The 20,467-nt window shown below is 56.5% G+C and overlaps 8 protein-coding genes across 8 annotated transcripts; 2 read left to right on the top strand and 6 right to left on the bottom strand.

The window, feature by feature from the left end:
* Positions 1-1,597: 1,597 nt before the first annotated feature.
* On the top strand, positions 1,598-3,684 carry POSPLADRAFT_1042139 (hypothetical protein; the record flags this gene model as incomplete). Its single annotated transcript, XM_024478047.1, has 11 exons — positions 1,598-1,685; positions 1,748-1,815; positions 1,993-2,110; positions 2,152-2,443; positions 2,562-2,589; positions 2,644-2,748; positions 2,895-3,077; positions 3,149-3,173; positions 3,222-3,286; positions 3,435-3,470; positions 3,499-3,684. 11 exons carry the CDS (start codon positions 1,598-1,600, stop codon positions 3,682-3,684), a joined length of 1,194 nt encoding a protein of 397 aa, XP_024343624.1.
* A 2,438-nt stretch (positions 3,685-6,122) lies between these two features.
* Positions 6,123-6,946, bottom strand: POSPLADRAFT_1042138 (hypothetical protein; the record flags this gene model as incomplete). The annotated part of the gene is made up of 4 exons (XM_024478046.1): positions 6,123-6,407; positions 6,461-6,524; positions 6,576-6,727; positions 6,797-6,946. 4 exons carry the CDS (start codon positions 6,944-6,946, stop codon positions 6,123-6,125), a joined length of 651 nt encoding a protein of 216 aa, XP_024343623.1.
* Positions 6,947-7,374: 428 nt separating this feature from the next.
* POSPLADRAFT_1042137 (hypothetical protein) lies at positions 7,375-9,289 on the bottom strand (the record flags this gene model as incomplete). Its single annotated transcript, XM_024478045.1, has 9 exons — positions 7,375-7,422; positions 7,485-7,521; positions 7,578-7,744; positions 7,797-7,816; positions 7,880-8,013; positions 8,064-8,148; positions 8,199-8,881; positions 8,939-9,071; positions 9,133-9,289. The coding sequence occupies 9 exons, from the start codon at positions 9,287-9,289 to the stop codon at positions 7,375-7,377; spliced, it is 1,464 nt and encodes a 487-aa protein (XP_024343622.1).
* A 1,448-nt stretch (positions 9,290-10,737) lies between these two features.
* POSPLADRAFT_1175517 (hypothetical protein) lies at positions 10,738-11,982 on the top strand (the record flags this gene model as incomplete). The annotated part of the gene is made up of 6 exons (XM_024488362.1): positions 10,738-10,985; positions 11,107-11,158; positions 11,216-11,366; positions 11,482-11,541; positions 11,616-11,664; positions 11,739-11,982. 6 exons carry the CDS (start codon positions 10,738-10,740, stop codon positions 11,848-11,850), a joined length of 672 nt encoding a protein of 223 aa, XP_024343621.1. The 3' UTR covers positions 11,851-11,982.
* A 117-nt stretch (positions 11,983-12,099) lies between these two features.
* On the bottom strand, positions 12,100-15,446 carry POSPLADRAFT_1175516 (carbohydrate-binding module family 21 protein; the record flags this gene model as incomplete). The annotated part of the gene is made up of 4 exons (XM_024488361.1): positions 12,100-12,437; positions 12,504-12,562; positions 12,824-14,127; positions 14,251-15,446. 4 exons carry the CDS (start codon positions 15,444-15,446, stop codon positions 12,237-12,239), a joined length of 2,760 nt encoding a protein of 919 aa, XP_024343620.1. The 3' UTR covers positions 12,100-12,236.
* Positions 15,447-16,784: 1,338 nt separating this feature from the next.
* On the bottom strand, positions 16,785-18,087 carry POSPLADRAFT_1129848 (hypothetical protein; the record flags this gene model as incomplete). Its single annotated transcript, XM_024483887.1, has 4 exons — positions 16,785-16,909; positions 17,444-17,692; positions 17,812-17,931; positions 18,024-18,087. 4 exons carry the CDS (start codon positions 18,085-18,087, stop codon positions 16,785-16,787), a joined length of 558 nt encoding a protein of 185 aa, XP_024343619.1.
* Positions 18,088-19,220: 1,133 nt separating this feature from the next.
* Positions 19,221-20,425, bottom strand: POSPLADRAFT_1063797 (hypothetical protein). Its single transcript, XM_024481724.1, has one exon. The coding sequence runs from the start codon at positions 19,927-19,929 to the stop codon at positions 19,645-19,647; it is 285 nt and encodes a 94-aa protein (XP_024343617.1). The 5' UTR covers positions 19,930-20,425; the 3' UTR covers positions 19,221-19,644.
* POSPLADRAFT_1042133 (hypothetical protein) lies at positions 19,289-19,516 on the bottom strand (the record flags this gene model as incomplete). The annotated part of the gene is made up of 1 exon (XM_024478044.1): positions 19,289-19,516. One exon carries the CDS (start codon positions 19,514-19,516, stop codon positions 19,289-19,291), a length of 228 nt encoding a protein of 75 aa, XP_024343618.1.
* Positions 20,426-20,467: the final 42 nt, after the last annotated feature.

Raw genomic sequence — 20,467 nt, 5'->3', positions numbered from 1 at the left:
CGAAAGCCGTACATGAGCCCGTCCTCGGCACGATCACACCGGCTCAAACTGTGAATGCTACTATATCGCCGCCGCTTCTGGTGAGTCGCATTCAGCCCGCGCGCTCACCTTGGCCCGTGCACAAAGTCAATATGCGATGCTATTCCCGTAGGCACGTCTGATCGGTCTGCGATCGTGCCCAGGCTCGCATGGACAGCACAGCCAGCGTGACCCGTGCCGTATCTCCGAGGATCCAGCAGCGCGCCCTAGCGCATCGCCGCGGAGCTCGTCTGCCCGTTGTCAAATCTCGGTCCCATCTCCACTTAATAGGTCTCTTGGCTTGCCGCGGCTCCGCGCGCGCACGCCTGGCTACTGGCTGGGTGTCTATCGGTGCTGGTGGACCGCTGCCGTTGGTGTTCTGGGGCGGCATAGCCCTGAGAATGCGGACATGTCGCCGCTCCCGGGGTCGATCGTGGTACTAGACACCCTCGAGTCGACCCTAGCAGAGCGACAAACACCGTCCAACAGGCGCCCACAAGCTGTCAATCACGACGACGTCGAGCCCTTTCTGTCATTTCCTCTCACCCCCGCTCGTGTGCTAGCCCGATGCAGGTACGTGATCCGTATTGCTTATGGTATCTCGTCCGCGGCACACAGGAGTGGCTCCTCAGGGTCTCGGCCTGCCGGACGCGCATACATGCCGCCAGTGTCTTGTGAATGCGATGCATGCTAGTCGACATTCCCGGTGGAATGCTCTGACGCTCCCTCCCGCCAGCGGCCTCGATATCACACTGCACAAATCCGCTGCCGAGTATGGGCACTGGTGCATGGCGCTCCGCGGATATTCGTCTGCGGGCACACGCCTGTCTCGTCGCTTCTCGTCCAACCAGTACAACGTGAATCTTCACGTTCGAACCCGGCGCATACACCCACGTTTGCCACTTCGTGGCGGCCTGTGATGGACAACGGCCCTGGCAGACCACTTGGCTCCCCTGGCTGCCAACGGAAATTAATTCCTGCCCAGTATGGGCAGTCATGCACGGCGCTCCGTGCTCACACACGTCTCGCGCTCATCCGTCTGACCGAGCATCTCAACGGGACAATAAAGCCCGTACTCAACTCCGCGTATGTCTTCGGAGCTACCGGATCAGCCGCTGAGACCGCCGACGCTGTCCGGGGGGAGGACGGTGGGGAGGCCGCAACCGGTTCGCGAAGCACGGTTTTCAAGTCCGCCAGCTCCACCGTCGCTGAGCTTTTGGCCCCGCCGCCGTCCTGGCCACGGTCCCGCGTGCACGCTGTTTATCACAGGCCCGGCGCAGCCTTCCCAGGGTCCGGTAACAGACGGACTGCACCCGGAGCGCACCCGACGGAGTGCGACGTGCAGGGTTCTCCGTGAAATGAACAGGGAAGAGTGCGTGTGCTGTTCCTTCATTTTCGGGGGAGACCTCGCGCGGCCTCGTGGGCAGCTCCTCGTTATGGCCGTCGTCCTCGGCGCGCCCACGCGGGAGCCGTACGCACATGTGGAGGAGCGACCGCGCACCCGGGTTTGGTGTACTGGCCTGATCTTCCCTTCCACGTATCCTAGGCGTTCTGCACCAGGGAACGGACGGGCTACGTCATGTTTGCTGCGGTCACCGCCGGACCGCAGCTGCCGCCGGCAATCTGCGGACTGCACTGCAGCTTGCAGCTGTGGTGGCAAGGGTATCGTATGTTAACCTGATTCATACCCCTCTATCCTGTATGTTCCCAATGCCACCTTCATCGCCAGAGCTTTCACAATGTCCGATTAATCAAGGGTCCGAAAGCGTGCGGGTTCTTACGGCATCGGTCATCGACGTAAGGGTGCAGGTTTCGCCGCATCATGCTCTCAGCATCACGTACTACGTACTGACAGCCCTACCCTCGAATAATTCACCGTATATGCTGCGACTCGCGGCCAGACTGTCGGTGTACGTCTACTCCTCGTCTGATCCTTCATATCAATTGATGTAGGCCTTGTTATAGCCGCCGTAGGTTACACATGCAGCATTCCTGCTCGAGATGCTTCCAGGGCATCCGTTGTGGGGCTCGTTCATAAGGATAGGCGACAAAGGCTCCAATAGAACCCGGGGTCTTGAACCCCGTAAAGTAGGTGAGATTCAGCCGCACTACGTCCCCATCTCGAGTTTGCAGGACATGCGTCGTGGCCGATGCAGTATCTAGCAGCGCCCCTGGTGCCCAAAGGTCCGCTGCTGAATGAATGCCTTATGCCGTTATCCTGCTTGACATTTGACACTCCTCCATTGGGCAACCCGATACGTCTGCGGCGTGCACATTCGATCGACCACCGAATTCCTGGTGAAGGGCCAGCGAACCTGACAGCCCGCCTTGAACCTGATGGTATCCGCTATGCTGGTTTGACGGCGTCTGGTCCCTCCATGGGCGTGCGGCGTTCATGGGCGCGTGTTGGTCTTGCCCTAATTCGGTGTGCTCCGCAGGGTTCACTGTTACTCCTGACTCAAGGTGCATTATGGTGCAGGACAATGTTTGTTGCGGCTCGATCACTGGGCAGCATTCATTCTGCGTACCTCCTGACTAGCTAGAGGCAAGGAAGCCTCGGGTAACCCCGACGTGAGTTTCTAGAGTGAATGTATGCGCCGCTTTTCCGCTGAACAATGGAACTAGATATCGACGATCATGTTCGGACCGAATCGCGTGTGCACTCCCAGCAGACGGATGCCCTTCGTCCCACGTACGAGTGCGACTAGTCGTACAAGAGCCCGACTGTCTGTACGTGTTTCCTCTCGTTCTTCTCTTCCGCTTGGTGGTCTTGTGCTTTCGTGCGACTGCGTCCGCGCCTCTATCGGTGCCGGAAACGTATGTACGCATCACGGCGCCTTTACTTGCACTGCTCTGAAATTACACTTTAATCCGAGTGCTGCACGATGCGCTTCGTGAAAGCGTATCATGTTTCTCTGCCTCCGCACCCAGCAATTACGTTTCCTTCCAGCACTTTCGGGGCCTTCGTGGTGTCAAAGGCTACGGTTCGATGGACGGCACGGCGGCCACCAATCCCGTCCGATCTGTGGAGCGCTGGCTTTCCGGTCGGACGTCATCGCGTGCGTTCATTCGCTCGGGAAAGTATGGTTGGCGTGCCTTAGAGTCTTGTTTCTGAGAACCTGTTCACAAGGAGGTCGTCCATGTCAAGAGCTTATGTGAGTGGTTGGTCTAGCTCGCAGCCGGTCCTTTTGAACTTTGAACAGGTTTATTGTACATGATAGACAGATATATTTGCTTGTTTCGAGCACGTGCCGGTCGTCTGAGTCCGGTAGGTATTGCACGGACGCATTATGTTCGACAGTCCGTGTCCGTGGAAGAACTCACTTCTCTCGCTCGAATGCACTGGAGTGTAGGCAGCAGTGCTTCTCCACGAATAGTCTCGGGAGAATTACTAAGATAGCTGAAACACACTGCAGCTTCTTACGTGGTCAGCCGAAACTCAACTTGATCGCGTGCGTTATGTGTGCGGTTGCATTGCAGTGCTCGTTGCATAGAGGCACAGAAGTCGCGAAGCCGGCACTAGTGGGCCTCGCTGAGCGAGCGGGACCCGCCAAACAAGGTCAAGAGGAACCGTACTCTATTCATGAAGAGCCCGCTGGAAGTCCTGGATCCGACACATTGAAGGAACGCAATGCTAGGCCTCGTATGGAAGGCCAGGCGCGGTGACCCTGGACTTTTCCCACTGGCAAGGCGTTCTGAAATGTACTCAAGCACAGACAGCCGAGTGTCAGGGCCTCAGCGCTGATCAGCGTGGCACCCTGAGAGCGCGTGATGCAAGCGTTGGTGGTTATCCGCCACTCCTTGTCTCCTAGAGAACTCGGTCAGCGCCCCACTCTTCCAAGCGGCGTAGCGTAAGGTTTACTTCTTGGCTAGTTCAATTGACTTTGGTGTCGTGCGCTCCGTAGGTGATCGTTCACACGTCCGTACATAGTGCGTGCTTAGAGGTCTGCTTAGGAACGGACGCTTGTTTACGTCCTAATGTCGTCTTCATCCCACGATAACACAGGTATTCATAGGCATCATCAGGAACCCGATGATACTGCATCCTGGCGTTGGGTGTCTCGCACATAACTCTGACAAGCCGAGGTTTGTGTTCGTCTACTGTCAGTCTCATGTCGCAAACTGAACGACAGCGGACATTACGCAACCATGCTTCGTGCTCGAATTTGCAGAATGTCAGTGAGTCCTCCTGCTTAAAATCAAATTTCACAGCTCCGTTCCCATCGTGCTGGGCACGACGTTGGCGATACCAGCATATGGCGATATGGGGTTAACGCTGTGTTGCATAGCCTAACTTACGGGATTCCACACGTCTACAGGAAACATTTGCAATGTCCGTGTACTTGGACGCCAACAGCGCATGTGCACGAGCACCGATTATGGCATCACAGCCGTCTTCGTCCTCTAGATAACGCAGAGGCGCCAACCACGCCATTCTTGTGTCCCATATCGTTGGATACAATGCAATCCTCTAACGTGCGCGCCTCTTTCTGGTTATTTCTGGTTATAATACTAAGAATCCGTCGCCAATGATGAGTTGTCACAGTCTCATCCGTCGGCTACACTGAAATTTACAAAATTGCCGTGTTAATTAAACAAGAGATGCTCGCTAACCATGCCATAACGAGATCGATATACCGTAGTGCGTCGATCTCGTCGCAAGGCACATGCCGCCACCTGCTATTAAGGTGCGAGTCGGGTCCAGGCCGCAGAGATGTATAAGATGCTCCTTATCCCCGCCATTCATTCTAGGCACTGTGTGTCTCGGCATGTGGGAGCGCCAAGAGGTGGGTACCGCGGGTCCTCGGCTGTTGGATCTCACAAGTTATAGCATGCCATATGCGGCACCCACAGACCCACACAGCGGAGACAAATGTAAGTAGTTTAACTACTGTCGACCCTGACTTGTGCTAGCGCAAGCGACGCCCCCCACATGTGCTCGAGGACATACTGAGCCGATACCGTGATGGCGATGATTGGCCGATTCGCAGGAACCAGTCGGAGACGAGGTCGAACGCATCATTGACATGTCTGGAAACCTTCGGATTACTGGTCCGTAGAGACTAACGCTCGAGACCTGAGACAGTTAAGTCACATCCAGATTCTCGCAAACCCCACAGTATGCTCATGTGAGCCATTGCGAGTCTGGCCTCATTGGCCATCGACTGAATGCGTTTACTTCCAGAACCGGCCATATTTCCGATCGCACCCGTGCAATGACTCCTCCGGCTGCAACTCAGTCTAGTTTGCCTAGAATCACGGAAAGGTCATCTCCGCGTTAAATGCACACCGTCAGTCTCCGGGCATGTGTCACTCTTACCATCTAGCCGGGTATTGCCTTTACAGCCGGACATGAATTGTCGGACATATCAGTGAGTGCACGCTCTTGTGTCTCTGGGCAGGGATTCCAACTCGCGCCGGCACTTGGGCTGGGCTGGGCTGGGCTGGCCAGCCTACATACGGGTGCTGTTATCCAAATTACCCATATTCGGAGTGGAGGATATGCTGACTGATGCCTTCCGAACACGGGCAATGTCTATAACTAACTTTTAGCGCCGCACCTGTTTCTCGGCGTCGATGGGCATTGATTGAGTGGGATTGCAGATTTCATTGACCGCAAGTCATTGATGGCTGCCATCTCCCGGGTGCGATCGATGCCGTCACCCTTACCGCCCCACTCACTTTGTCAGTCAAGCGTCACAAAAGGCCCGAAAATGACAAAACATACCTGTGTCATGGTCACAGCGGAGAGACAAATCGAACCTACGAGTTAGTCAAGTGCTTCCCTCTCCAACTTCTCGACATCGCAGAAGCCAAGCTCAATCAGCAAAGCAACACCTTTCGAGGTGTCATATCACCGTCTCGTGCTGATTAATAGGCGCGAATTCGAGGTTGTGAATGTACCACCATCCTGTTTGATTGTTTTCACTTACCCTGCAAGGACAATGCGGCCAGCATTTTCAGAGCCAGTGACCAGTATACATACAATACAGGAGTACACGACATGGGTATAGGCGAATATGTTACACAGATAGCGATGTGCCCGAATTCATGAGATAATGTACTAGAAAGACACAGCGAATCATATCGATTGTCCCGTGGACTCAAGCTACTGCCGAGAGCACTTGTTTCCTCCGTTCCTCGAAGCGATCGCCTTCCGTTTCCGCCCGCTCGATAGTCTTGAGTAGCTTCTCTTCGCGCGACTGGAGCCGCTGCTCCATCCCGAGAATCAGGAGGCGGACTTGTTCGACGTGCGCTGCCGTGGCTTCTGTGCTAGCCGCTGATCCGCCTCCCGGTGCTGAACCAGCGTCTAACCTGTGAGGATTCAGAACATTTGCCGCCCGCATGGCAGCAACGGGTGCAGGTGCAGCAGAAATGTTGAGGTTGGCCTGAGGTGTAATGAGTCAGTAGTCCCCCAAGGCATCGAGACAGATTACTGCACCTGCCAATTAGCTCCTGCAAGCTTTTCAAGTTCACGCTCTAACATCTTCTCTCTAGCCTTCCCTCTATGAGGTCGTGAGCGAGAAGTCCGCGACGATCGATGTATGTATACACACCGTTCCAATTCAGCCATACACCGCTCATTCTCCCTTTGAGTTCCCTGCAGCAATATGTCAAGGTTCGTGTACTCCTTCTGCAATGCTTGGACCGCCTCCAAAGGGGGTCGTTGTGCAAGCTGCGCTTGCAGCGTCTGTATCTGCGCTTGTAACTAGATGTAGTCGAGTATATGAGCGAGTGGCCTGATCAAGGCAAGATTCCTATAGCATGGCGTGCAGACCTTGTCGCATTCTCTGTCCTTCTCAATCAACTGGCGCCGCAATACATCTTCGCTTGATTCGTCCGGGCTCTCTTTCAGCATCCCTAGATCATCTGTGCCCAGGGCAAGCGAGGGCCTTCCATAATGTCTGACTGTCTGTGCGCGGCGCATGATCGTAGACGTGAGGGGAATCGTGAACAGTTCAAACTACTTTCCTCGCTATCCACGGAGGTCAGGAAGAGCGTGTAGCGACCAGGGCTGGCCTGGACTACGCGAGGCAACCGCGTGGGGTCGCGTGCCACCGTTCGACGAGTTGTTTGTCCTTGTGTGCCAAGGGCCTCTAATCTCAGCAGAGCTAAATAACGCGCTCACGTGGGTCGCGTAGACGCCCATGCCAGTAACGGGCGTGGTAATAGACGCGTCTCCGGTGTAGTTATGCGATTGTGTTTCCTTTAAAGGCGAAGTCTTGATAGTGACTGGTACCTCTGACCAAGGCCTTCCTGTCATACTCGTTGAACGGCGCTGGGAATTACGGAGCGGGGATTGTAGTGATTGCATCGGGTCATACAAGCAGAACTAGAACAGGAGAAGTACCGAGCCTAATGTTTATAAAAAGGCAGATTCTTCAGCCAGTGTACGATAACGTCCTTATGAGTGACATCGTAAGTCAATACATATCAACGAGGAAGCCCAGACAGGGCGCGCATACCTCAGTGACTTCTGGCTGGTCATGAGGAGCCATGTGCCTAAGATTCAATGTAAACGTCGATATCAAATTGATGAGTGGTGATAGACCGCTCACCCAGCATCATACACCTGCACAAAAGTGACGTTGCCCGCGCCAGGGCCGGCGGACCGCACTTCGCCTCCAACTAAACCAGATTTCGCTGTTTTCCACCGCCTCGCTGGCGCAATCGCAAACTCGGAATGGTAGTTGTGTTCCAACTTCTGCATCCAATGTTGAACACCCTATTCCAGAGACCAATCAGGCATCATTTATGGACGCGGACGAGCAACTTACCATGTAGTTGCAAATCCAATCTGATGAGGCAGACATAGAATGTCTTCAGTGGAGGACCAATGGACATAACGAGTCGAACTCACCTGTATCACCCGCCATAACAAGCAAGCGGATCCCGTCGTTGATCAGTTCTGGGAGGAGTGCTGCGCTGTTGCGCATAGCCTGACCTTGCTCGTAGAAACGACCATTGGTGGTCATGTTACACATAGTGAATTCCCTGTTTCGTCGACACCGAGACTGTCTCGATGCGATGGTTTGTTCAGGAACCGTTCAATCCAGTTGGACTCAGGATAACACGTCGAGCTATTAGCATCACAGGCAACTCGCAGGTCGTAAGGGTTGCGATCGGTGGCTGAGGATAATCCTTAGGGGACCGCTCGCGCGAGAACAATAGAGGCGCACTTGTAATCGTTGTAAGTAATTCATACCAACAGTAATTTGTGGCAGGGTTGCAAGTCGCTTTCGAAGGGAACCTGTAGCACGACTCAATCAAGGAAGTGCACAAAGGTGCCTTGCGTTTAAGGGTTGCGCATTCTGAACCACTGGGATCCCATGGCGGATACGGAGCACCTCCACACCCGTATTCAGGAATGGAACCAAATTGAACGAGAGGATCGGTGAGACCGTTCACAATGATTAGCGAGGCGAGGTTTATGTGCTGAAGGCCGGCGCGAGGAGCAAAAGCGAGCTCCTTGTTCTTCTTGTGAATATAAGACCCGATGTTCGGTGCATAATGCCCTCCCCAACTTTCAGCCGCCAGGTGGAACGGAGCAGACGCATACTCTGGGTAGCGCGTGAGGAAGAGGGTCAGAAAAGCATACAGATCCACAGTCATGTCGGATAGCGTGTCGACCTTTGAGCCGTCCGAGGAGTACGAGAAGCCAGTGTTAATTGGGGAGTCCAGGAAGATCAGGTTGGCGTGTTTGTTCCACGAGTAGTGGTTGGGAACGGACGATTCCCCTTCGTCAGCGATCGTGCAGGGTCCCATTTCAAAAAATAGCCCCATAGAAGATGTGCACCCTGGGCCTCCGTTAAGCCACATCATCAAGGGGGCATCCTGTGGAGACTCTCTGGCCTCGAAGAACCTATACATAGTTGAGAGCAGGACATTTTGGCGGACGAGGATGTGTTTCGCGGCTCACCAGAACCAGAGGTGCCTGCCATCCGAGATATCGAGGTAGCCAGAATGCTGCTTGACTGAAGGATCACAAAGCGAGGGATCTGCCGTGATCCGCAAGTTGTGCTGAGAGAACTCAGGATGTGCTACTAGCTCATCTGGACATGGCGGTGGCCTGAGTTCAGACTATGCCACGATATGAGAATGGGTGCAACTCACAACTCCTCGAGCCATTACTCCTGCCATCAGCTATCTTAGAGGTCGTACTCAACCCAGCCCCGAATGTTGCCTGGTATGGAGTAGATGCTTGAGCAGACTGTCCGGCACAGAATGCAATAGCGATCAGAGCCGTCGCTTTCGTGATCGCGGACTTCATCGTTGCTGCTTCCCCTTGGTGTCCACCAGAGCTGCTGTTGGCTTACGGTCCTCGCTCACCGTCGGGGCCACCGCCTGGTGTGGTTGGCATAGCGTGGAGGCTTCTACTGCGACCATTTGATGAAATGTCATCCGTGCATAGTTACTAGTCCGGTTGAACAGGGAAGGCATTTTGGAGATATCCGAGAATCTCTCTTATGGGGCCTCAACGGTGCAGTATTGTCTTTGTTTTCCTCGCTCAGGTGCAGTCTGACGAGGGCGATGATCTATGCTACCTATCTGAAGGCTCAAGGTGCGAGGACCTGTTTCAGTACATGCTCAGAACAAACCAAACATCGATTTTCGTGGCGGTAGGCACTTGATATAGGTCCTTTTTTAAATTTCCCATTGATATGAAATGCACCAATACATTGTCTCCGTACAGCTATCGTTTGTACGATGTCTTCAACTGAAGCGTGGAACAAGCTAAAAAATCAGCCGCTGCATAAGCCCGCTGAAGGACTTTGGAATTAAGTGCTTAATGTTGGTGAGTGAAACCAGTCAACCTCCATATCGGTTGGTTCTTCTGTAGCCAGTACAGACGATTCAGTCCTGACTGATGGACAATTATGCAGCAGACCTCATGAGCATGGCTTCATAGAGAACGATCGTCGCTCTGGCCGTATCACAACTTTTGTTTTGGCGACAATTTCCCCTACACGACCGCGAATTCACAGAAACAAATTGTGAACTGCACAGCTGGCTATATGCGCACAGAACCCGCATCTAGCAAATCTGCACCCAGTTGGGCGATTTGAACCGCTATTTCAACTTTCCACTACATAACAAAATTCCTGGATGTCTAATGATATAGGTACGCAGCACTGCCTCAGGTTGTCGGCAAGATCATGTCGTCAGCGTTGGCTGCACAAACGTCCCTTCGATAAGATCAGGCACCCAGGAACTGGACAGGTTAGAAGGTTCAATGGATTACATGGCTCAATGCTACGTCGTTGATTTGTTATTGGCAGTTACAATACGATTGACGTGCCTAGCAACTACGTCAGTTCACAGCCCGAAGGCTTGCTGTCAATATCGATTACATCGGTCTCAGACGTTCCGTCCAGGCACCCATCCTTTTTTCTGCAAAATCTTCGCATCTCAATCAGAGCAGAAAGATCTACGTATCCCATCAGACGTGTGCCGGTAGATTGCGGCATACGACACTATCCTACTCAGACAAAGGTGCATCTGCTTTTTTCCTCCACCGCTTGTCTCTATTGCGTGACGCATAGACGATGGACGAATCATTCCCAGCTATCTCTCCATTTTTCCCCGCCGACCTCCAAAAATAACCCCTATATGCAGGCGGCTTCTAACCCCCACATACTGTGTCTTCCCCGCAATCTGTACCCCGCATTTGTGGAAAGGTGCTCTGATCTAGGGTCCCCCTCAGAGTGGGGCTCCACAATGCTCCCGCCGCGGCGCTCCCGGGTGCACAAGAACACCCCAGTTCCTGTATCTGCGCCTCGTCCCCTTGCTGTCCAGATCAGATTCCATACGGATCCCCAACTCTCGTCTAGGCCTTGCGTAAACGCGATCGGAGGCTCTTCAACGTCTCGTAAAGCCACTAGTTCGGCCCCGGCCCTCCTGAGAGGACAACAGCAAGACCCGGTGCCTCTAGCCAGCAACTTGGCAGTGGACTTGGCGTTGACCTAGTGCGCGACTGTTCACTCCCCCACTTGTATGTTCGCCGTGCCCCTTTCAGGTGGCTGGGGACGCCCGGGCATTGGCCTGCAATTTCTGCCCTCTAGAGCGGTATACTGCGCTATTACACAGCGTTCTGGAGATAAGCACGTCCCCGTGGCCTGAACGCGTAATGTGCGCCAAGGTGAGCATCGGTGGATCTGCCGAGCACGTCGTAACTCAATCAACCTGCTGCATCCAGCGCTATTTGTACAACAGTGATCTGTCACAGTTAGCTATGACATCGCGCGCAGCAGGGCCGAGCGGTCAAATTCGAGGCCCCATGGATAGCGTTGTGTATCTTGCGTTCGACCTACAGGTTCCGAATGTCGAAGAATGGATCACAGGACATCGTAATGACATCGTGTACATGTAGCGTTTGTCAAGTAGGTTGATCGTTCAGGCTGTATGAAATTGACATTGCAGCGTCATCCGCCGACGCGATACGAGATGAGAAATTGTGATTAGGCGCGACTCTACTGGGGAGTGCCCAGCTCTATTCATGGGTAGCGTTGCTCAAGTTCTGTGGTACGTGCAGTGTGTACAGTACGACAGTGAGTCCGTGCGTGAATTGTGAGATAAGGGAGAAACGAGTATTGCAGAGCGACAAGACTGCAGTCAACAAAACGAGGATGAGATTGCTGGCGGACAGTGAGCAATGCATGTGTGTGGAGAGAGAACAGACGACGAAGTAGACGCTACTCTTACACTACTGTACTGTACAGAGGACACGAGATCAACCCAAGAGAAGGAGAGTGTGATTGCGGAGGCAATGGCGCGGAAGTTAGGACGACGTCTGACCGTGTATGGATTGCAGGCATCGAGCGACCGTGGTAGAGGGTATAGTGTAGACATCCGGCGTGGATTTTCGGGGAGGGTGGTGATGAGCGGTGGTGTACAAACAAGATTGCAGATAGGAATAGATAGAGACCGTTGAGACGTTGAAGTCGACCGGTGACTTGAACAGCTAAAAAAAGAAAACAAAGGGCGGAAAAGATGAGGATGGAGAAGGACGCGACGTGGTGAGGAGCAGCCCGCCCTGTTGGGGGAAGCAGCTTGCATGCATATATGCGTTTTTTCTTCTTGTTTTTCTTTTGGCATCCATCGCGGCGTCTAACATCAGCTGTCGCAAGGTCCGTCCGGTCGTTACGTCCTGCATCACCAGCGCCCGAGCGTGAAGCGAGCAACGTAACGTCAAAATCGTCCGAGCACGAGTACACGTGTCAGCTGAGGTCGTGCGCAGCGATGGGTATCGTCGGGTTAGGCAGGAGCGGGCGGGGGTAAGGGTAGGCGAGGGTGGTCGTGTAGAGGAGACGTTGCGGGGAGATGCGGGGTAGCGCGGGGTGTACGTATTCAGGAGAGGGAAGTCGGACGCGGGCAGCAACCCATGACGTGCTGGCGAGCAACATATCACCGCAAAGGGGCTGCAAAATGACAGCAGACGAATCAGCATTTGTTTAATCACGACTTCCCGCTCTGAGGCCGCACACAGCAGCATTGAAAAGGGACCGCACGCACAGCGCAGCGCGCACAGAGGCCACGCTGCGCCCTGAAAAGGCGCACACAACCAACCACTCGTCATTGCTCTCGCGCTCGCCTGCGTCTCTCTGACCAATGACGTCGCCGCGCGAGCGCGTCCGTCCGTCAGACGGGTGGCAATCATCGCAAGGGCGAAGACACAGACGGCAAAGTACGTAACGCGACAACACACATCAGATAGCCTTCCGTTCCCAAGAACCCATGCGCCCCTCCAAGCTTATACAAAAGCGCGCCCCAGAGCACCGTCACCAGACAGAAACCCGAGACTCACCTCCCACCATCCCCGCATCCATCATGCCGAATCCACTCCCAAACGCAGGGAATCCATACGAGACGGGAGGAGCTGCAACGGCAGTCCCGCGGCCTACAGGTGTCCCTGTCGGCGAGCCCGTGAAACACCAGTTCCGGATGAGCGCCGCATATGTCGGGTCGCGCAGCGCGGGCGTCGACGCGCCAGATGACGCTGGTGAGCTGCTGCCTGACGACAAAGACGGAAGGCTTATGGAAATTGTGCTCTGCAGCGCGTTCCTGTGTTGCGTGTGCGCAGAGATTGCCTGGTGCCCCTGTTCCCCAACATCGAGACCGAGGCCTAATGATGCCTGCTCATGCGAAGGCGAACTCGGTGGGCTCATCAGCTGTTCTTGAGTCTGCGAGGGCACTTCCGAGGCCGACACAGGGAACTCGATGCCCAGCCCAGTCCCCATATGCGCGCCGAACCCGCTCGGGCCCGTCCACGGCAGCTTGAAGTCGAGGGGCTCTAGCGCAGTGACGGGCTGCTCGCTAGTAATCGCGTCGGGGGATGAAACATTGGCCTCATGTGGAAGGGCAGTCGTATCCCCTAGATCTTCATCCTCCTCCTCAATCGGCACCTCCGATTCTTTCAGCGGCACATCCGCGCTCAAGCCAACACCAACCGGCAGACTGGCGCTCCGTACCCGCCCGCTCCCTCCATTCGGCGGTGTTAAAGGTGGCGTGACCATTGACGACCCCGAGCTCGCGCTCCCCGGTGCAACGTAGTTCGACAAGCTGAGCCGCTTGTTGATGTAGCCCTGCACGGGGCTATTTGGCACCGAGCTCGACCGCGAGTCCGCCGCATACAGCGACAGAAGATCCGCAGGGGGTGTCGCCGGTAGGGGATTCGACGCCGAGCGCATAAGCTGCGGCGCATACACCTTGCTCTTCATCTGCATTTGGCGCACAGATTCGACCTGCGCCTTCGCCAACGCAACCATTCGTGCATTCGCGCTCGCATTTTCACCTTCCTCGGGACCCTCTGGCCCCTGCGCAAGCGCACCACTCGTCGGGGTCGTCCGAAGCGTACTCGGCGCGCTGAACGTGCGCTGCTGAGAATGGATTTCACCTGTACCAAGGCCGATTCCCATGCCGAGGCCCATGCCGGCGAAGTTGTGCGAGTGCGTCGCGGGCGAGGGCGGCGCACGGCGGAAGCCGACGCGGAAGTTCTGGCCGCTGTTGTTGTCCCACCACTCGCCGCCGCAGCTGGGGGCGTAGCGCGTGACGAGGAAGAGAGTGCGCTCGGCAAGCTTGTGCTCGTAGTCCTCCAACCGGATTATGAAGCTGCAAGTTAAATGAACGTCAGCACGCGCGCGATCGAGATACATTAATGTTGACGATCGGGAGCCGATCAACAGTGATGGCGGGCGGCGGGTGAATGGAAGAACAGACGGCACCGACGCTCACCTGAATCGATCCCAGCTCAGCATTCCCTCATCCTCCTTCGCTGCTCGGTCCCCGCTCGCGATGCTCCCCGCCAGGTCGCCCACCGTCCGCGGGTGCGGGAACGGCGGTGGCAGGCTCGGCAGGCTCACGACGTGCCTGCATGTAACCTCGCTCGTCGTCTGCCAGTCGTCCAGCGTGAAACGCACCGCAACGCGCTTCTCGAACGAGATGTTCCGCACAAGCACCGTTCCGCGCAGCGCCGGGGGTCTCGTACGTGGGAGCGCGAGTGTCTCCAAATGCACATTTGCGTATGGCGAGGGCATGGGCACGGGCACAGAGCTCGTACGCCCCGAGCTGGTGTCGATCTCGTAAAGCGGCAGTTCCGCAGACGCTATTGACGGGAAAGGGAACGAGTTCGACCCTGAAGGCACATTGGGACCCTCCGCCTCCGTCTCGGTTTCTGTCTCTTCGCCAGACGGCTTCGAAAGAGAGGCAGGCTTGCCAGAACGAGAGAACACACGGACAGTCTCGAGCCCCGAGTCTTTGTCAGCGAAGTGAACGTTCTTCGGCCCCCCGGGCGTCGATGGCGCGGACTGGGCACGGAGGTGCTTCGTCGCGGCGCGTCCGAGAGCGTCGGCTATGTTGGGCGACGAGGATGAAGACTTCAACGAGGGCTTGAGAGGCTTGCCGTTGGAGAGGATTATAGGTGTGCTGGGAGTGCGTGTGAGGGATGCTGTAGGCGGTGAGGAGTTGGTGGTCGCAGATGGGGCAAGGAAAAATGGAGAGGAAGAACCGCCCGGGGAACTGGGTGATGAGGTTGGGAAGGGTACGGACGCGGGTGCGGGTGGTGGTATGTCGATGCGTGAAGGTGGTTCGATAGATGGGGAGAACCTGCCGTTGTTCATCGACAGACGGAGGGAATTGGTGGGAGAGAGGTACGAGCGGTGCGGGGACACATAGGCGAGACTAGGGCGCGGCGTAGGCTGGGGCGCGTCGTCGTCGTCGTGAGCGGCATCGTCATCGTGCAGGCCGAGGTGGAAGACAGCCTTTTTATGCGAGCGGGGGAGTGTGCCGAGGGAGACGAAAGCTCCGGGACCGCGCTCTTCAGAAAAGTTGCCCGAGGAGCGAGTGCGGCGGTGGGAGCGGGGCGCCGCCGTGGTGGTGACCGTTGAGGACGATGGTGAGGTAATGTGGTCTGTAGGAAGGGCGTAAGGCATCGTGGAGGTCGTGTCGAGGGCTAGGAATGTGCAGAGGGCGGGCAGAAGAGGGGGAGCCTAAGTACGCCAGAAAATGGCAGGCAGACAGGGGGGCGCGCTGGCAGGGACGGATAAGCGCGGGGGGAGGAGAGAAGGATCGCGCTATTGTTGGCGTGCAGGGATCTTCTCTGCAACTGCGCAACCTAATATTGCAGGCCGGGAGGAGAGGAGGAGGGCGCGAGTGGGGCCCCAGACGTTTGGTCCAGCGCGGCCCTTATGCAAGAGCTCCTCCCTCTGATGCCCCGACCGACGTCATTCTAGATTATCCATTCTAGGCATCCCTCACGTGGCAACGCTTATCACCATCCCATAACAGGCAATCCCTCCCGCCCCTGCCCCGCCCCTCGTCCCGCTAGTCCCTTTTCCCCACCGCTCCTCGCCGCGCTTTTGCTACACCCGCACACGCTCTGCAGGCCTATTTCCTCCCAATATCCGCTGCTTTCTGCCAGCACCGCCCGCCTCGTGCGCACTGACAGCACCCCATTGTCCCATCGATGGGCCTGCAAATTTGCGTCCGCCTCTCTGGGCGCCTGTCCCTGTCTGTCTGACCATCCAGGATTTCTGCCAGTCGTACCCGCTTCCGTTTCGAACGGCGCAGCTCCACCCGCCCAGCCAATCCCCACGTTCTCGCCCCCATCACTGCCCAACTTCCTATCTCCCCCATCCATTCAGTCGCCCAGGCCCGGTACCCGAGCCCGTGTGTTCGCGCTCTTCCAATCGCGCCTCTTTTACGCCCACAATCGCGTTTGTTCTTACTCAAGCTGGCCCACCGCAGCTATCCCGATCGGGCGCGCACATCCACCGGCTCGGACGCTAATGCCATCCTGACATGTCCGCACGCAGTTTTACTTAGACTCGCCTTCGCGTCTATTGCATGCGCGCGCGCCCATTTTCGTTTTTGACCGTTGATGCAGATTGACGTGCGCGTTCCCAGACGAGCCTCCGTATGTCTATTCCCACCACCACGGCTCGCCCAATCTCTGCACTGCCAGCGCGTACGGGTGTCCCTACCATCCCTGTCCGCGGTTCTGCACGCTCTGGGATGCTCTTCGCAGCCATTCACTTCCCGCATCACCGGCCTTCCACTCGGCCTCCATCTCGCGCGTCCACCGTGGCAAGCCCCAGTCCGATTCTCATCCCACTTCCATCCCCATTCTATCCTGCACACCACGGCCGAGCGCCCTGCCAACCTGGCTGCTCCTCGCAACAGTCGGTGTCGCACTCGACTATCTACCCGCGCTATCTATCGCAATTCAATTCAATTGCGCACAGCCCGGCCATCAGCTTCGCACGCTTCCCTTACGTTTGGGCTTTATCTATACCATCCTGCGTCGCTCTGCCTCCGGCCTCGGGCTTCGTGGCTCCCTTCTTGGCTTCGCTGCTCGTGGAAATAGACGTGGGCGACGGTTGTTCGTACTCTGCATCTGTGTGCGACTGCGCGTGCTATCTGAACGTTTTGCGGCATGCCCGCGGATACGCGGGATCCCTGTGCCCGCTTTGCCAAATGTGCGACAGCCTTGATGTATCGTGCCATTTTCTTGTCGCCGTCCTACCTTTTGTTGCGCGATCCTGCCTCGTCTCCGCACCAGTCTTTGTTGTCGTTTTGGCATCAACTCTCATGACAGTCATCGGGGTCGGCAAGCACGGTGCCCTAACGCCTCAGTTCTGTCAGACCACTCGTATGCGTGTCATGCGCCAGTAGTCAATTCATGAAGCGTGCAACAGTAAGCTGAGGGCCGTGATGATGAGATGCTGACGGCGAGCTGGCTCACAGGAGCACTCGCCCTCTCGCTGCCGATGCTCGCGCGCCTGCGCCCCCATCGGCCGTGCACCGATGAATTGGCGGGTGGGTACGCGCGGTCAGAATTCGTTATTCGAACGTGGCCGTGGGGTCTCGCGTGGCGCCACGCACCACTCAGTGGGTCGCTACTGCGTGCATAGCGCGAATCTAAACGTACCATCATCGAACCGGGACGCACGATCGCACCGGGGATGTCGTCGCGGCGCAGCGCACTTCGCTCGCGTAGCTGGCGTGTCCGCCACCATTGAATGAGTGTGCCCTTCTGGCGCCGACGGGGAACGTTCGAACGTTGTTGGGCTCTGCAGTACGGGCAGCTGAGAACTCGATCGCTCCCGTGTGCGCCGATGCACGCGGCCGCGCTCCATCTCGAGCGCGCCGAGACGGGCGGATTTTCTCAGGGGCGCATCTGACAAGATTTATCTCGGTTCCAGGCCGTATGGCAGCTGCGGTCCAGGCCCTCTCGTAACCCGTCAGATCGACTGCCCCTGAAACCTCACCGCTACAAGAGGTGGACGGGAGGATTACTGCGCTGCCGTCCAGGACCGTGGAGGTACTCCTTGGCGGCGAGGAGTTGTTCGTGTCCGCGCAGGGCCACCGTCCGTTGTATTCCACATCGACCGTATGCGGTTCCCATGGACCCTCGGGCTACGCGTAATAGCAGTGCTAGAAATGCTAGAAAAACAGTAACTGTATGTGAAGAAGCGATTGCTCGCCACCCTCGCACCATCTCCTCCCACCATCACCCCAATCGGGCCAAGCGATCTCCCAGCGCTGTTTGGGTGCTTCGCGAAGCGCGGTCATAATGGACAAGCAAGGGGGAGGCGGGTGCTAGGCTATTTATGGAAGGCTGTTACGTACGAACTGAGTTGAATTTGAAAATCCCCATCAAATCAGCTCTGCGCTGTCAGTTGACGAGCCGGCCGCTGCGGGGCGGGGCGGCATTTAGTATGGACGCTGAGCGCTGAGCGACGAGGATGAGGATGAAGGTGCTCCCGCCGGCGACCCCGCATGGCCCCGTGGGGTACCAGACGAGCCTCGGCACCCGCGTGGTGATACAAATGTCGAAGAGCCAGCGTCCGGGTGACCCAGGCGAGTGCTCTAGTGCTCCCTGACGTGTGTGCTGCGTCTCACTGATTGACAGGCTCTGCCATGTACGGTCCGGGAGGCGTGCCTAGGCGAGTTCTTCGATCTGCTCTGCGCCTCACTGACGTGCTCTTGTTGTCGACAGAGATGCAGCTCGTCTATGGCCGCACGGTTGTCTGTCCGTACATCTCGTCCTTGGCCTATACTCTCCCATAAACACTCTCTGTCAGCCTGGTATCACCACCGTCTCAATCTCATCAAGAAGCTGGCTGTGCGACCCTGTGGCAACCTCCAACACCATCCGCATCATGTCTCGCTAACCCTGCCATTCGCGCTGCCACCTTGATTATCTCGACCCCTTCTTCTCCCCTCTATCAAGTACAGTCCATTGTCTCTCGAATCCCGACGGCCGACATCTCCAGGTCTACCGCCGCTCTGTGGCCGCCCGCTCCGCAACACCGCCTCTCTGACAGCCAACGCCACTGTATTTGTCCCTCCATCGGTTCGAGCTTATCGTCTATCACGCCTCTCCGAAGCACCACCCACAGCGGTCCCGGGCGCACACGACGCCGCGCTGACTTCAGTCCGTCTAAAAATTGAAATCGACGCAGCATCGCATCGCGGGCGCTCCCTCGCTCCTCGTATCTCGTCGGCTCAGCGAGGACCCGGAAAATCCCCTCAGAGGTCCGATCCCTCAAAACCCCGAAAATGGCCCTAAAAATGACCCACTTTTGGCAGTATTTTGCGTTTTATGAGACCATGTTGTCATGGTTCCCTCCCAGAATTGGTGAGTAGACAGTTCTCCCCAAGATACATCGAAATATGGAATGTGCCTGACATTCCCACGCTTAGATCGTGACAAATCTTATCTTATCTACCCCCGAAATAGGGTCTGCGCGGGATCAGAGCTCTTAGGGGATTAGCCGGGGTCCTGCTCAGCGGCGCAGATAACGGCGACGTATCGTACGCGAGGCTGGAGCCCGCGCTTGGGCGTATTCGTATTTCGATTTTGCTGTGCGCACCAGACTTCTCGCTTGGGCGGCACGTCAATACGCTGTGGGGCTCGACGTGTGTCCTGGAGCGTTGGGCCAATTCTCGCACCGCCGCGACGCGCTCGATGACTGTCTACGGGCGGGCGACGCTGCATCTCAGTACCGTGATGACGCCACAAACCCACGACGGAGCGTCTGCGTCACTGTGGTTAAACCCGGTTTTGCGACCCACATGCGTCGGTGCTTGCACCATCTCCTGGTTCACGCACGAGCTCGGCCGACTTCATGTATATGCGGACCCGCGGGCGACACGCAGACTCGCGTTCTCACAATCCCGTCTCTGCTCTGTGCTCTGTGCTGCACGTTCGTCATGCGCTTCCTTGCGCACGCGTGCTGGGCGTCTATCTGGGCGACGAAACCTGCAGGCCCTCAGTGGACGCTCGGCCTCTGTTGCGCACACAACGCGCGGGACGCGGCAGTTTTGACTCTCGGACGGCTCATGCGGACGTGGCTTCTGGTTCTCTGCGTCTCTTTGTCTATCACTGCTGCTCATCGATCGCTCGTCCATTCCCGGTAGGGCGGCCAGCCAGAGCCAGCCAGAACGAGGCCAATATGCTACTCGGGCATGCACACGACCGGCCTGAAGTGCAATACGTGCCTGTGCGTCATGAATGCATGTGTGTATGATGCACTCTCGGGGCCTCTCAGCCTCTTACCCTCGGCCTGATCATGCGAGTAACGGCGGACATGCTCTTCGCTGTCGTCATGGCGCACGGTGTTGCGCAAGATGGGCTCTTATGGGCCCGTCGACCGGAGCCTGTAATGTCTGTCAGCTGGCCAAAGTGTTCACCCTGGGATCGTCGATCAGTGCTCACTGTGGGGCTATCTACTACTTAAGACGGTGCACGCTGGGTAGCGGGCCTTGCGGTGCAGGGACCTGTGTCAGTATATAGCAAATCAGACCTACCCTTTCTTGCTGTCCTGTCGACATTCTACCTGTATAAGCTGTGTCTATTCCTGATGCAGAGGATCTCGCCCCACCTGGCCAGATCAATCACGCTGCCCGTCTGCGTATGATTTGCCAAATCTATAGAGGCACAGCCCTA

This window comes from Postia placenta, assembly GCF_002117355.1.
Source record: "Postia placenta MAD-698-R-SB12 unplaced genomic scaffold POSPLAscaffold_1, whole genome shotgun sequence".
In the NCBI taxonomy this organism is placed as follows: domain Eukaryota; kingdom Fungi; phylum Basidiomycota; class Agaricomycetes; order Polyporales; family Adustoporiaceae; genus Rhodonia; species Rhodonia placenta.
Note: the sequence above shows the minus strand (reverse complement) of the source record. Positions and strands in the feature narration are given on the sequence as shown.